Source organism: Coregonus lavaretus (genome assembly GCF_964263955.1).
Source record: "Coregonus lavaretus genome assembly, chromosome: 36".
NCBI classification, from domain to species: Eukaryota; Metazoa; Chordata; class Actinopteri; order Salmoniformes; family Salmonidae; genus Coregonus; species Coregonus lavaretus.
The window spans coordinates 2,470,884-2,484,354 of record NC_140023.1 but is presented as its reverse complement, the minus strand read 5'-3'; the positions used below and the strand labels follow the sequence as shown (position 1 = coordinate 2,484,354).

Genomic DNA, 13,471 nt, shown 5'->3' with positions numbered 1-13,471 from the left:
TATATGAATCGTTTTTATACTCATGTCATAACACAGAATGAGTAACATTATAACAGAAAATACCCATCACCCTTTGGCCTCAATCTTTTGATTCAAGTGATTTCAGGAGTGTCAAAAGGACAAGTTCTACCTTGAATAATGAACATTTGGAGTATGTATATAGATTATATTCATAGTTATTATGTTAATATCATATTACCTGCTGCAATATTATATTAAGTAAGCCTATATTTCTAAGTGATGTGATAAATCATAATGTTGGAATGTATCATTCATCTCCCATCACCCCACATCCTTTCCATGAACAACAAAATGCAATTTTCCTTATTGTAATGACCGATTTATGGATAGGTTACTGCTGGGGACTGACTTTGGAAAGGTGGTGTCTGTCTATCTAACTAGACTACGCCTATCAAACAAACAGCTATCCAACCATGTTGACACAAGTTGCGTAATTTGTGACCACATAAATTGACATGAGTGTGACTGTAAAGAAAGAAAGAAACAAACAAACAAAAAAAAAGAGGGAGGGAGGCTATCTGGATGACTTTCAGCATTTCACTGTCAGGGTTTGTAAAATAAACATCAGATACGAAGGCAACCAATGAAACGATTAGGGTAGAAGTGGCATGAAATGCCCCTCGACCAATTGCAGTCTTTAAAACGAGGTCTGAAGAAGAAACTCAGCAGCAGGTTAGGTAAGCAGAGTCATCACTACGAGTAGAGCTGCACAACAGGCTCTATTGTCAACTTTCGCCCGAAGAAGCCATCTCCGCGTTGTGCCCCTTTTGATACATTGTAACGATTCACTTCATTCCACGCAGTAAGTTATGTATTTGATGCCAGTTGATAGCAAATTGAATTATGTGTGCTTTTTAGAGCAGCCTATGCTATCCTAGCATTGCAACCAGTGCTGTGCTGGCCCACCAGGAAATCGAGCACGCACTTTCACAGTGTGAAGTGCGTGGTCGATTTCCTGGTGGGATGGACCATGATGCCGGTGTTTGTCATGTAAACTGAATAGCTATCTGTCGTCTTTCAAGTACAGATCTCATCTCAACACTGCGCATTACAGAATTCTACAGCAAAAATGACAGAGACGAGAAACCCCAACAACCAACAAAACGGAGATGCCGTGATGCCAGAAACGTCGACGAGGGATGATGTTTTTGATGATAGTTATAAAGCAAAAGAGGGCCCTAAACCGCCGATGAGACTGGTGTGGAGAAACATCATATTAATGTTTTTGTTACATATTGGAGCGTGTTATGGACTGATGCTCGTGCCCTCCGCGTCGGCCCTAACTCTGGCTTGGAGTAAGTATCCCCATTTACTGCATGTGCCATTTTAGTCAAATGTTTTTGTTGCGCTTGTATCGGGTTTTCGCGTTTTACATTTTTCCTCGTTAAAGTTGTTGGGCTACGCAGTATGGTTTATCCGGTCGACCTACGAGAAGAGAATGTGCTGAACCGGGTGATGCATTTGTGAAGTAGACGCTTGGTGGTATTACACCGACATGTTGCTGCTTGCCCGCCCTCCTATAAGAATATTGTTGGATGTTGGTAAATCTATTTCGGGGCACACCTACTCAATATATTTCCAATGGAAATAACAAACACACAGTCATAAGGGCCTATTGGGTGACTTCTCTCGTATCATATAACGGAATATGTAGCCTAACAGTTTACGGACCATCTATCATAAATTAAACAAACGGCACATAGGCTAGGCCTACTGTGGTGCAGATGGAGAGACTTTTGGAATGTGTGGCCTGAGGCACGTCTGTTCACAATATGTTTCTGAATTAGAAAATAGCTACACCCATCTTTGTTTGCTTGTTTAGACAGAACAAAACGTGCAGGGGTTTTTAATTATGTTATTGTGAGAATAGTTGGAATAGACAGGATTTATGACGTGGATTATACTAAACAACCCAAACTGTGTTTCCACTGTTGCCTTTCTTTCTCGCGCTCTCGCTCTCATATGCTGAACTGCACATTATTGCACTAAGCAAGACAAAGAACAATCGCCATTCCAATAGACATTCCATTGTGAGGCTACATGGCACCACAACAGAATGTCTCTTCTTTGCTGCCGGACCAGTTGGAGGTCCCGGGTTCTCACATCCTAAGCAGCCTTATGTGGCTGCACATAGAAACACATTCAGCAGTTTTACAACAACAACCCTGAGAGTAGTAGAGTAGACATGCATACATACTGCTATTGCCAGTTCCCAACAGAAATAACTCTTATCATGACAGAAACTAGGCAGGGATGGGTAACGGACATGGGGCATGATGTCCCTTTTAACTACTAGGAGTCAAATGTCTCTCATTTTCACATGATTCTGTGTATGCTTGTGTGAGCCAAACATGGGTGTCTGTATATCTAGCCTAATCTCTCTCTCTGTCTCTCTCCATTCCCTAGCTGCTTTGTGCTTCTTGATCAGTGCCCTTGGTATAACCGCGGGGGCGCACCGCCTCTGGAGTCACAAGTCCTACAAGGCTTCCACCCCACTCCGAGTCTTTCTGGCCCTCGCTAACTCCATGGCCTTTCAGGTAAACAGAGGAAAACTTTTTGAATTGAATAACCTTTATTGAACCTCAGAGGAAATTGGATTTGTCGCCAGCATAGGACACCTACAGGGACAAAAACAGACACAGGCATACACACGCATCATACACTTGGAAGGCTAAACTAGTGCCAACAACCAACATGGCTCTTCCAAAAGACCAAGGCTCTTTTTTTCTAGAGTGTTGCTTCAATTTAAAAGGCCTTTATTGTGTTGGCATATCCGTGAGGGAAAGTTAGAAAAGCAGGACAGAGAGCTAGCAGGGACTACCACCAAGTGCCAACGATTTAGCGGCGTTAGCCAGCCTTCATCAAAAACATCAACACAAGAATACTTATCCAAATCAGGGACAAAATCCCCTCATTAAATAGACCCATTTTATATTCTATAAATCCCCCAAATTAGATGTATGAAGTGACATCATGTGGCCTATGACCTCCTTACAAACTGATGACTTGATTTAAAGAAGTGGCCAATGCAATCAGGTTAAGGGTTTAGTCAAAAAAGGTCTATGCCAGTCCCCACCAATAACAACAACCGCATTAATGAGCGACCAATTGTGCAATATGCTGGTGTATATAAAGGATGATTGAGTGTTTCTAACACATTTCCACTGGCATTAATGATTGCATTTAATCTGAGTGCTGTTGCCTGTATAATCTGCGTTGTTGTGCTGACTGACTGATGCTGCCCCGTTAATCTGATCGTCACCTCTTAATACTCATTGTGTTGAACTGTAATTCTCTACTGTGCATTTATACTCAAGTATACTATGTTTAAACCCTCTCTCTGGTGTTGTGCCCATACCTGTTAATATTAGTGTGTTCTGACATATCAATTGCTTGTAGAATTAAAGCATAGAGATGGAGATAAATACATGGTTTAGCTCTATGGTACAAAGAACAGAAATAGGACAGCACTTAAACTTAAATTTACATTTTTATTGCCGAACGTTTCGGGTATGAGCCCATCAGCTTGCATGGCTGTCAATGGTTCTCTATAGTAGAAACACCAGAACTGTGGATCTATGGCCATATAGATCAAGCATCTCGGAGTAAGTGCTGATCTAGAATCAGGTTCTCCCTGTCTATGTAGTCTAATTTATTGTGATCTAAAAAGCAAAACTGATCCTAAATCGGCACTCCTACTCTGAGACGCTTGATTCACACGGCCCAAGATTCCTTTGTTGCTGTTATTAGTGTTGGATATACAGTTGAAGTCGGAAGTTTACATACACTTAGATTGGAGTCATTAAAACTCGTTTTTCAACCACTCCACACATTTCTTGTTAACAAACTATAGTTTTGGCAAGTCGGTTGGGACATCTACTTTGTGCATGACACAAGTCATTTTTCCAACAATTGTTTACAGACAGATTATTTCACTTATAATTCACTGTATCACAATTCCAGTGGGTCAGAAGTTTACATACATTAAGTTGACTGTGCCTTTAAACAGCTTGGAAAATTCCAGGAAATGATGTCATGGCTTTAGAAGCTTCTGATAGGCTAATTGACATCATTTGAGTCAATTGGAGGTGTACCTGTGGATGTATTTCAAGGCCTACCTTCAAACTCAGTGCCTCTTTGCTTGACATCATGGGAAAATCAAAATAAATCAGCCAAGACCTCAGGAAAAAAATTGTAGACCTCCACAAGTCTGGTTCATCCTTGGGAGCAATTTCCAAACGCCTGAAGGTACCACGTTCATCTGTACAAACAATAGTATGCAAGTATAAACACCATGGGACCACGCAGCCGTCATACCGCTCAGGAAGGAGACACGTTCTGTCTCCTAGAGATGAACATGCTTTGGTGCGAAAAGTGCAAATCAATCCCAGAACAACAGCAAAGGACCTTGTGAAGATGCTGGAGGAAACAGGTACAAAAGTATCTATCTATATCCACAGTAAAACAAGTCCTATATCGACATAACCTGAAAGGCCGCTCAGCAAGGAAGAAGCCACTGCTCCAAAACCGCCAGAAAAAAGCCAGACTACGGTTTGCAACTGTACATTGGGACAAAGATTGTACTTTTTTGAGAAATGTCCTCTGTTCTGATGAAACAAAAATAGAACTGTTTGGCCATAATGACCATCGTTATGTTTGGAGGAAAAAGGGAGATGCTTGCAAGCCGAAGAACACTATCCCAACTGTGAAGCACAGGGGTGGCAGCATCATGCTGTGGGGGTGCTTTGCTGCAGGGGGGACTGGTGCACTTCACAAAATAGATGGCATCATGAGGAAGGAAAATTATGTGAATATATTGAAGCGACATCTCAAGACGTCAGTCAGGAAGTTAAAGCTTGGTCGCAAATGGGTCTTCCAAATGGACAATGACCACAAGCATACTTCCAAAGTTGTGGCAAAATGGCTTAAGGACAACAAAGTGAAGGTATTGGAGTGGCCATCACAAAGCCCTGACCTCAATCCTATAGAACATTTTGTGGGCAGAACTGAAAAAGCGTGTGCGAGCAAGTAGGCCTACAAACCTGACTCGGTTACACCAGCTCTGTGAGGAGGAATGGGCCAAAATTCACCCAATTTATTGTGGGAAGCTTGTTGAAGGCTACCTGACATGTTTGACCCAAGTTAAACAATTTAAAGGCAATGCTACCGCATACTAATTGAGTGTATGTAAACTTCTGACCCACTGGGAATGTGATGATATAAATAAAAGCTTAAATAAATCATTCTCTCTACTATTATTCTGACATTTCACATCCTTAAAATAAAGTGGTGATCCTAACTGACCTAAGACAGGGAATTTTTACTAGGATTAAATGTCAGGAATTGTGAAAAACTGAGTTTAAATGTATTTGGCTAAGGTGTATGTAAACTTCCGACTTCAACTGTAAGTACCTCCTAAACAACCACATCACTTCATTTATTTCTTCCAGAATGACATCTATGAGTGGGCGAGGGACCACCGGGTTCACCACAAGTACTCTGAGACGGATGCCGACCCCCACAATGCAGTGCGGGGCTTTTTCTTCGCTCACATTGGTTGGCTGCTTGTACGCAAGCACCCTGAAGTCATCGAGAAGGGCAAGAAGCTGGAGCTGACGGACCTGAAGGCAGATAAAGTCGTCATGTTCCAGAGAAAGTAAGAAGATAACATTTTCAGTCCATGCCCTGTACCGTCCTAGTCCCCTGCCTTTCATCTAATGTCTTATATGCCACTTAGCAGACACGTTTATCAAAAGAAGCTCATAGTTGTGAATACATTTTCGGATGGGTGGCCCCAGCGGGAATCGAACTTGCGATCTTGGCATTGCAAGCCCCGTGCTCTACCAAGTGAGCCACACAGGACGGTTTGTCTATTGGTATTATGTCCTGTAAAGAGTTTATGACGCAATGCACATTTCTGTGATAAGATAACGTTTTATTGTCTTATCTTAATACTTAAAGATATTGCTTTAGGGAGATTGCTGCTCCTCAGACGTTATCTGTTGATTAAAGCTTGACCTAACAAAGACCATCTCAACATTGTTATTGTATCACCTATTTAACTTTATCAAAAGATTACATTTGGGAGCAGCAAGTCAGTGAGCCATGTATTGGATCTTATTCCTGGTCATGTTCTTGGATGTGCGTAAAAACCCCTCCTTTCATAAGAACAGTTGTACCCTCATGCCACCAATTATGAAGTGTTTGTTTGTTTTGAGGAACTGGATTTCTTGTTGTACTTTATTAAAATCTACGTACAGTAGCTAGCTGTCACCTTTCAGTTGGAAGTATTTTTTTTAAAGGACCAATGCAGCAGTATTTATCTCTATTTCTGGGTAACCTTGCTGTAATAGTATCCATTAAAACAGACAAAAAATAGCTTTTTAGCGAAAAACTATTTCTCAAGCAAGACTTTTGCTAGGACTGTCTGGGAGTGGTCAGAGTGGGAGGGGGAATCTTAAAACTAGCTGTTATTGGCAGAGGTTCGGAACCCCTTTTTTTTTTTTCTTCCTATTAACCAATTTACCACCTGGTGATGTCACCAGGCAAGCTGAAACTCCCTCCCATGTAAACAGGCTGAATATAAGGTCCTGTGTAGATTGTATTTTCAACCAGCAACTATCAGGAAATAACACTTATCAAAATGTCACACTTTTACAGCGTTAGTTTCATCGGCTGTTGTACAATATGATACAAAACACAGTAAAATCTGAATTTCTGACTGCGCTGGGCCTTTTTAAAGGTGTTGGCCCTGACGAGGCCTTTGTCAGTACCCTCGCTCTGAATCATGCAGTGTTGTAGCTAGAAGCCTATTTGCATTCTGGAAAAGTTGTACCAAACCTCCATTGGCAGTGGCACGGCACAGAATGTACCACAGAGGGGTAATTTAACGCTCATTGAACACTTGAAAGAGCTCTGTATAAAATCCACCATAGAAAACGGTGGTTACAGAATGAATGTCACATCAAGATTCGGACTGCATGTGACTGGTGATCAGATGATGCCATTGAGTTTTGCGTTTTCCCTCTACTTTCAGCTATGCCACCAGACATAATACCTTTTTTATCTTGTCACTACAAGATAATCAAGCAAACCAAAACTGGTGTGTTCCACATTGTTGTACGTACGGATGTTCCACGAGACCAGCAGTTACTCAACAACATTTAGATGTATTTGAATTCATTGTCTATGCATGACAATATCTAAAGTAAACCAAACTCTTGAGTGTTCCACACAAATGTCTCATTGTTAGGACCAGGTGCTTTCCTGACCATGTGACCAGACAAGATAAATCTATGCCCCAGTTAGCTATACTTCTGTGTATGTTGCGTGAGAGCAGCCCCAGTAACTTGACTGTTGATCTCTCGTGAGTGTTGCAGTGCTCTCTGCACTGGTGCTCTCTGAATCCGTTTCTCCATTCTAGCCACGACCAGAGGAAGTGGTAGTCTGGTTTGCGGTGGACGTGACAGCGCTGGTTGCTGATCTTTTGATAAGAGTTGTCATCTCTGCTAGGGCCACGGTCAGGCCATACCCCCATAAAGTACAGTGGCTGGTGACTGGCTGGCCATTGGTCAACATGCAGCGGGTACTCTTGGACGCAGTCCCAAACTAGTATCACCACAGCTCTTATAGGAAAGGGTGATTTTAACATAAGGTGGTAGACGCACTCAACTGATCAGAAGATTTTGTCAAAACATGTTTTATGTGGACTGAGAACTAGGTGCGACGTTCCCCGGTATAGTACCTCTGTTTATGAAACTAGGTGTTTGGGGTGGTGGTGTTGTTGACTTCCCAGCTTTAGTAACTTCATTTTAGATTCATCGTAACAGAATAGCCTGGTGTTCAAATTGCATGCTTCTATTTCCATTTACAAGCTCTATTGAGTAACATAGCTACTTATTTATGTTTGATAAATGTAATCTCTCCCACCCACCCCAGAAATGAATGGCTGAGCTCAATAGATTTTCTTTGTATTTGAGACACACACACACACACACACCAAACAATGTCTCCACTCTCAGTAGATCTTTAACATCTCATCTCTCTCCTCTAGGTACTACAAGCTGTCTGTGGTCCTGCTGTGTTTCCTGGTGCCCATGTGGGTGCCCTGGTACCTGTGGGGTGAGTCCCTGTGGGTGGGCTACTTCATCCCGGGCCTCATGAGGTACGCCCTGGTGCTGAATGCTACCTGGCTGGTCAACTCTGCCGCTCACATGTGGGGCAACCGACCCTACGACCGCAACATCAACCCCAGTGAGAACCGTTTCGTGGCCTTCAGCGCCATCGGTAAGGACTGGATCATCTTTCTCTTTAAGGGGGGGGTGGAGAGCCACTCTCCAGAGTTGGGGTCAATGTATTTTTTCACTTGTAGTAAGCCCCCCCCCCATTTTACGTGAACTATCACAGTGGGCAGTGGCTTATACTTCACAACCAACCCCAGGCACTATAAAGGATTCTTAATACTGGAAGTTAGGCGGGGACCATAGAGATGTATGTATAATAAAATAAATTCATCCAGGTTTCACAATTGGCAAATCTGAAATGGCAACCTATTCCCTATATAATGCACTACTTTTGGCCAGAACCTTGCACTCTATAGGGAGTATATAGACACAGCCAATGTGTCATTTTAAATCATTTTGGTGACCCCACTGCAGTTCACCCCCGACTTTCAATACCACTGTTCTACTGTAACCTCTCGTCCATATGAGCTGCCTGTTTGTCAGCTGTGAAAATCACGCTTTAGTTGAATAGCTTAAAACAAGTGGGAATTGTAATTGACTATCAACCAAGATGACACTAATATAGCTCAGATACTTACAACTCTGGATTTAGAGGGCTGCTGTAGGTTGGTGCAGGTTTTTGAGTCATCTAATTCTGGTTCTTCAAGTTGGAGACTATAATTAACTTAGCTGAATCATGTGTTTGAGTGCTAGGCTGGAATGAAAGCTTGCACACAGCCGCCCACCAAGGCTGAAGTTACCCATCCCTGTTGTGGAACTTCTGACTCCAAGTGCTTTAGTTTACATATCACCTGTACTGTTATCAAATTATGTTTTCAAGCCTATTGGGGGGGGGGAAGTAACTCTCATAGATTCATAACTGTAGCATTAGCAGGTGCATGGAGTAAAACCAAAAAATTAATCCTGTCTTGGCTGTCCCCACATCAGCTGTTGGTCTATGGTTTTAACCTGATTTCCCTGTCCCCTTGTGTCCTTCCTTCCAGGCGAGGGCTTCCACAACTACCACCACACCTTCCCCTTCGACTACGCCACCAGTGAGTTCGGCATTAAAATGAACATCACCACCGCCTTCATAGACCTCATGTGCTTCCTGGGTCTGGCCAAGGACTGCAAGAGGGTGTCCCGCGATCTTGTCTCAGCCCGCGCCCAGCGAACAGGTGACGGCAGCCACAAGACTGGCTGAGTAATGTTGTCTCAACCGCCTCCAACTGTTACGGACTCGATAAGACCGATACCAGATATGATGAAACAGGCAAAACCAACGAAAGATGGAAAGAATGTATCTGTAGTAAATTGCAGCGATGATGGAGTTAGTAGTGCTGCACGTAGTAGTGATCAGATCATGGTTCATTGATGTCTCATTTCTGTATTATGAGTTAACCTATTCCTGAGTTCCTCAGACTAATATTGGCTTTAAAACGGTCCTAGACCTTTCAGTAAATTGTGTATTTTTTTATTTGATGTTTTTGAAATGAATGCTGTGTGAGGTTACTAGCCAAAGCGAGCTTATTTAGTGGAAAGACTGGGCATTTTGGCACGGACACTCGAAGAGTCTTGATTAGAGAGTCATGTTATCTGTGGAATAACCTGAATATGTGTGTGTGGCGGAGATAGACGGGTGTAATGTGTGACACCATTACACCAACCAAACTACCCGCCTGTGCCATCTGTGCACCAACAATGAAGATGGGAGAACATTAACCTCTAATTTATTCATGTGCTATTATTAATTAACCCTCTGTGGCACTTTTGAAATTGTTAAGGCGAAGCAGGCAAGTTTTGTTTTGATCATGTCGTTTGGTTCAATTCGGACAAAAATGAATCTCTTCGATATGTCAGGATCTGTCAATCAGTCGCGCTTTGCTGACATTCATTTCATAAGAGTCTAAATCCTGGGAGAAGTCCAGCTTTTGTCAAGTTCAAGATAAAATTCACGTTATTTACATTTTATTTGTTTTTATTTTACCAAGCCACCCAACTTCAGTCTCATTTGACCATAAGCTGCTGTTGAAACAGCCCTACCTACTTCATAGTCAACGTACTGTTTAGCTTTCATTAAATACCAGACCATATTCCATATAGGCTGGCGTAGAAGTTCAGTTCTGCCGTGGCATTACCCATGAAAGCACCAGTGGTCTCCTCCTGTCCAAGTTGCTCTTAACAGGAGTCTTTCCTCCTTGTAGAAGAGGATGAAGGAAGTTCTCCAAGTCTCAAATGGCACCCTATTCCCTATATAGTACACAACTTTTGACCTGGGCTCTGATCAAAGGTAGTGCACTATATAGGGAATAGGGTGCCATTTGGGACGTACATAAGGTCTCTGGGTCATTTGTATATAACACGATTTATACCTCTGGTGTGGGTGATGGTGCCTGTGACTTCAGTTGGATGGTCAAACAGAAGCCTGGTTGGTGTTATTTTTTTTCATCCTGCTTCACAGACACACCTCTGCACTGAAACGTAGTTAAATAACATACTGATCAGTCTTTATTATACAAAGAAATACTTTGTATTTATTTTTTACTCTTACTGCAGTTGAATATGGACCTCGGTCTCCCTTCTCCAATAGGACAAGGTGGAAGAAAGAGGCTTTGAGAGCATTTGCGTACGTGTCGTCTCGATATCTTGAAGAAAAATATTTTGTCAGGACTCGCCCGAGATGCCTTATGGAAGTAATGTTATGTACTTTGCTTGTAGACATGGACATGTCTAGAAAAAGATGGATGCAACACAGGGGAGGGAAAGAAAGCGCCAACAATTGATGCCCAACCAAATTAACACTCTAGGAGTGAGTGGGAAAACTATAGGAATTCCACTTTCTAGGAATGAGATATTTGCTTTGGTACCGTGGTTGTTATTTAATGACTCTTAATATATATATATATATATATATATATATATATATATATATTACTTGAAAGAATATCCCAAGATGCAAAGCACATGGTCTTAAATAAGTTATATATGTTAATCTATCTCTCTCATGTACAGTACGTGTGTCTGTATGAGAGAGAGTAACGGATAGCACTTATTTAAGACCATGTGCTTTGCATCTTGGGATATTCTTTCAAGTATCAGATTCCGATGAGTAATTAAGAATCCATTTTTGCATAATAGTTCAACGAATGTTTTGGCTCTGAAGAAACAAGATTCCAGATTAGTTATTGTAATATTTGTCACAATTTGGTCTACTTTTTCAGTGCAATTATTTTGTACAGTGTTAACTTCTTGAAGTCTGAATGCCTTAAAAAAAAACTGCCGCATTTCTTTCATGGAATGTTTTACCCACTGTATGTACCGTAAATAAACCAAATTTTCTACATGTTGGAAAGTATGTTCTGCTGTCAGTTTTGTTGTAATCTTTCCGTTCCTAATTGAATAAAAGACAAGTCGTTGTCTTAGCAGTTACTGGTCCCGTCCGAGCTGCATTGTCTCAGTAATTGTTTAGCAAAGTGACTGGGGTGTATTCATTAGTGCACATGTAGATGTAAACATTTTTTGCAATGGGAAATGTTATGCAATGAAAACGAGCGTTTCTTATTTGGACGATTCAGGTTAGTCCCTCCCATTTAGGCCCATTTGGTTCCTAGTGAATACACCCCCAGTCTGCCATGTATGCAACATAATACTGTCATTCTCACCACTGCCTAAAGTGACTATAAATTAAACCCATTTCAGCTATCGTAGAAAACCATTCTGACTGGCCTTGTCCCCAGGCGATGAGGGGCTGCTGTTCGACTATTCTGTGACCTATTCTCACATCATCTCGCTTCCCCATACTGCTTACTGAATCATGGTGTTTTAGACTAGAATTTAAACTTTACACTATCAACATGCAACACCAAGTACAATAACGTGGTCCTCTGTAGCTCAGCTGGTAGAGCACGGCGCTTGTAACGCCAAGGTAGTGGGTTCGATCCCCGGGACCACCCATACACAAAAAAAATGTATGCACGCATGACTGTAAGTCGCTTTGGATAAAAGCGTCTGCTAAATGGCATATTATTATTATTATTATTAATAAAAGACAACACTTGTACAGCTCTTTTGAATGTGGTATTTATTTATCACATTGCCAATTCATAACCTAACCGTAAATTGAGGGTGGCCTCTGAACCGAAAGGTTTGGTGTATTTAGTCTGCGCCTGCTGACAGACGTATACCTCGGCCTAAGTGTTTTTCATAACTTGTTCTTGTTTGCTGACTAAGTCAGATGTCAGCACTTCCTTAAACGGTCATTTCAAGATTTTGTGTTGGTCCCCTAGGCTCCCTAGACTGTCATTCAGGTTGACTGATAGTACTGTATCTCTGCCTTGCAATTTGGTCTTTCACTCACTCTCCCTCCAGCTCACCCTCTCTCTCTCACACACACTCTCTCTCTCCACCCCCCCCCCCCCCCCCTCTCTCTCCACCCCTCTCTCACACACACACCCTCTGTCTCTCTCAGATCTCTCTTTCCACCCCTCTCGCTCTCTCCACCCCTCTCTCTCTCTCACACACACACACCCTCTGTCTCTCTCTCAGATCTCTCTCCACCCCTCTCTCTGGACATGGTGTGCTTGCTGCCTGTTTCTACACATTCCTCTAGTTCCTCAGCCACCTGCTGAGAAGTTCCATCTTGTGCTGGACGTGCATGACTCGCTCACCTATAGAGCCTATAACACACTGTCAGGCCATAGGAGCATGCTATGCATGTTGTCCTCTCTCCGACCAACACTGAACGGCAGCAACAAGACTGCTTCGCCGTTTGATCTGATCGCCGTCTTCTGTGTGTGCCAGTGTCTTGGTCTATCTATGGTATTGTTCTTAAGCCTCTGCTAAATGGGTTCATTTTGGTGCATTGACTGATCGTGAGTTGAATGAACCGTCCTGATAAAGCATGGGTGCAGACGGCTAAAATACAGGTTTCAGTTTGGCAGTCAGCCAACGTCTCTTCAAAAACTAGCATATCTGCACCCCCTACTGGAGAATGTGTTAGTTTCAAGCCAATAAGAACCACCACTGAAAATGATCTCTCTTCTCAGATCTAAATAAGCAACTAAACTAAAACTAAAAAGACAGACTAATTAATTTCTATGTTGTACCAATATTTTAGCCTGGGTACCAGTCTGTTCAGCTAACATTACACTCCTTGTACTATTCCTAAATGGCCAGTTTGTGCCTAGACAGTGAAGAGTTAGCCAATGCAATCATTGTCAGAGTTGCAA

General features: G+C 42.2%; 1 protein-coding gene across 2 annotated transcripts; it reads left to right on the top strand.

Annotated features, from left to right (window-relative positions):
- The first annotated feature begins 654 nt into the window (after window positions 1–654).
- scdb (stearoyl-CoA desaturase b) lies at window positions 655–10,209 on the top strand. Of its 2 annotated transcripts, none has more exons than XM_084153680.1 (6): window positions 655–823; window positions 1,049–1,316; window positions 2,428–2,558; window positions 5,472–5,677; window positions 8,075–8,307; window positions 9,248–10,209. In XM_084153680.1, the coding sequence occupies exons 2-6, from the start codon at window positions 1,091–1,093 to the stop codon at window positions 9,445–9,447; spliced, it is 996 nt and encodes a 331-aa protein (XP_084009806.1). In that variant the 5' UTR covers window positions 655–823; window positions 1,049–1,090; the 3' UTR covers window positions 9,448–10,209. The 2 variants fall into 2 exon arrangements, with proteins under 2 accessions (XP_084009806.1, XP_084009807.1); XM_084153681.1 differs by having other exon boundaries at window positions 679–823; window positions 1,044–1,316.
- Window positions 10,210–13,471: the final 3,262 nt, after the last annotated feature.

Coding starts and splice junctions, on each gene's coding strand:
- scdb (XM_084153680.1), top strand. CDS start 1,091: ATGACAGAGACGAGAAACCCCAACAACCAACAAAACGGAGATGCCGTG. Junction 2,559..5,471: donor CTAACTCCATGGCCTTTCAG/GTAAACAGAGGA, acceptor TATTTCTTCCAG/AATGACATCTATGAGTGGGC. Junction 5,678..8,074: donor GTCGTCATGTTCCAGAGAAA/GTAAGAAGATAA, acceptor TCTCTCCTCTAG/GTACTACAAGCTGTCTGTGG.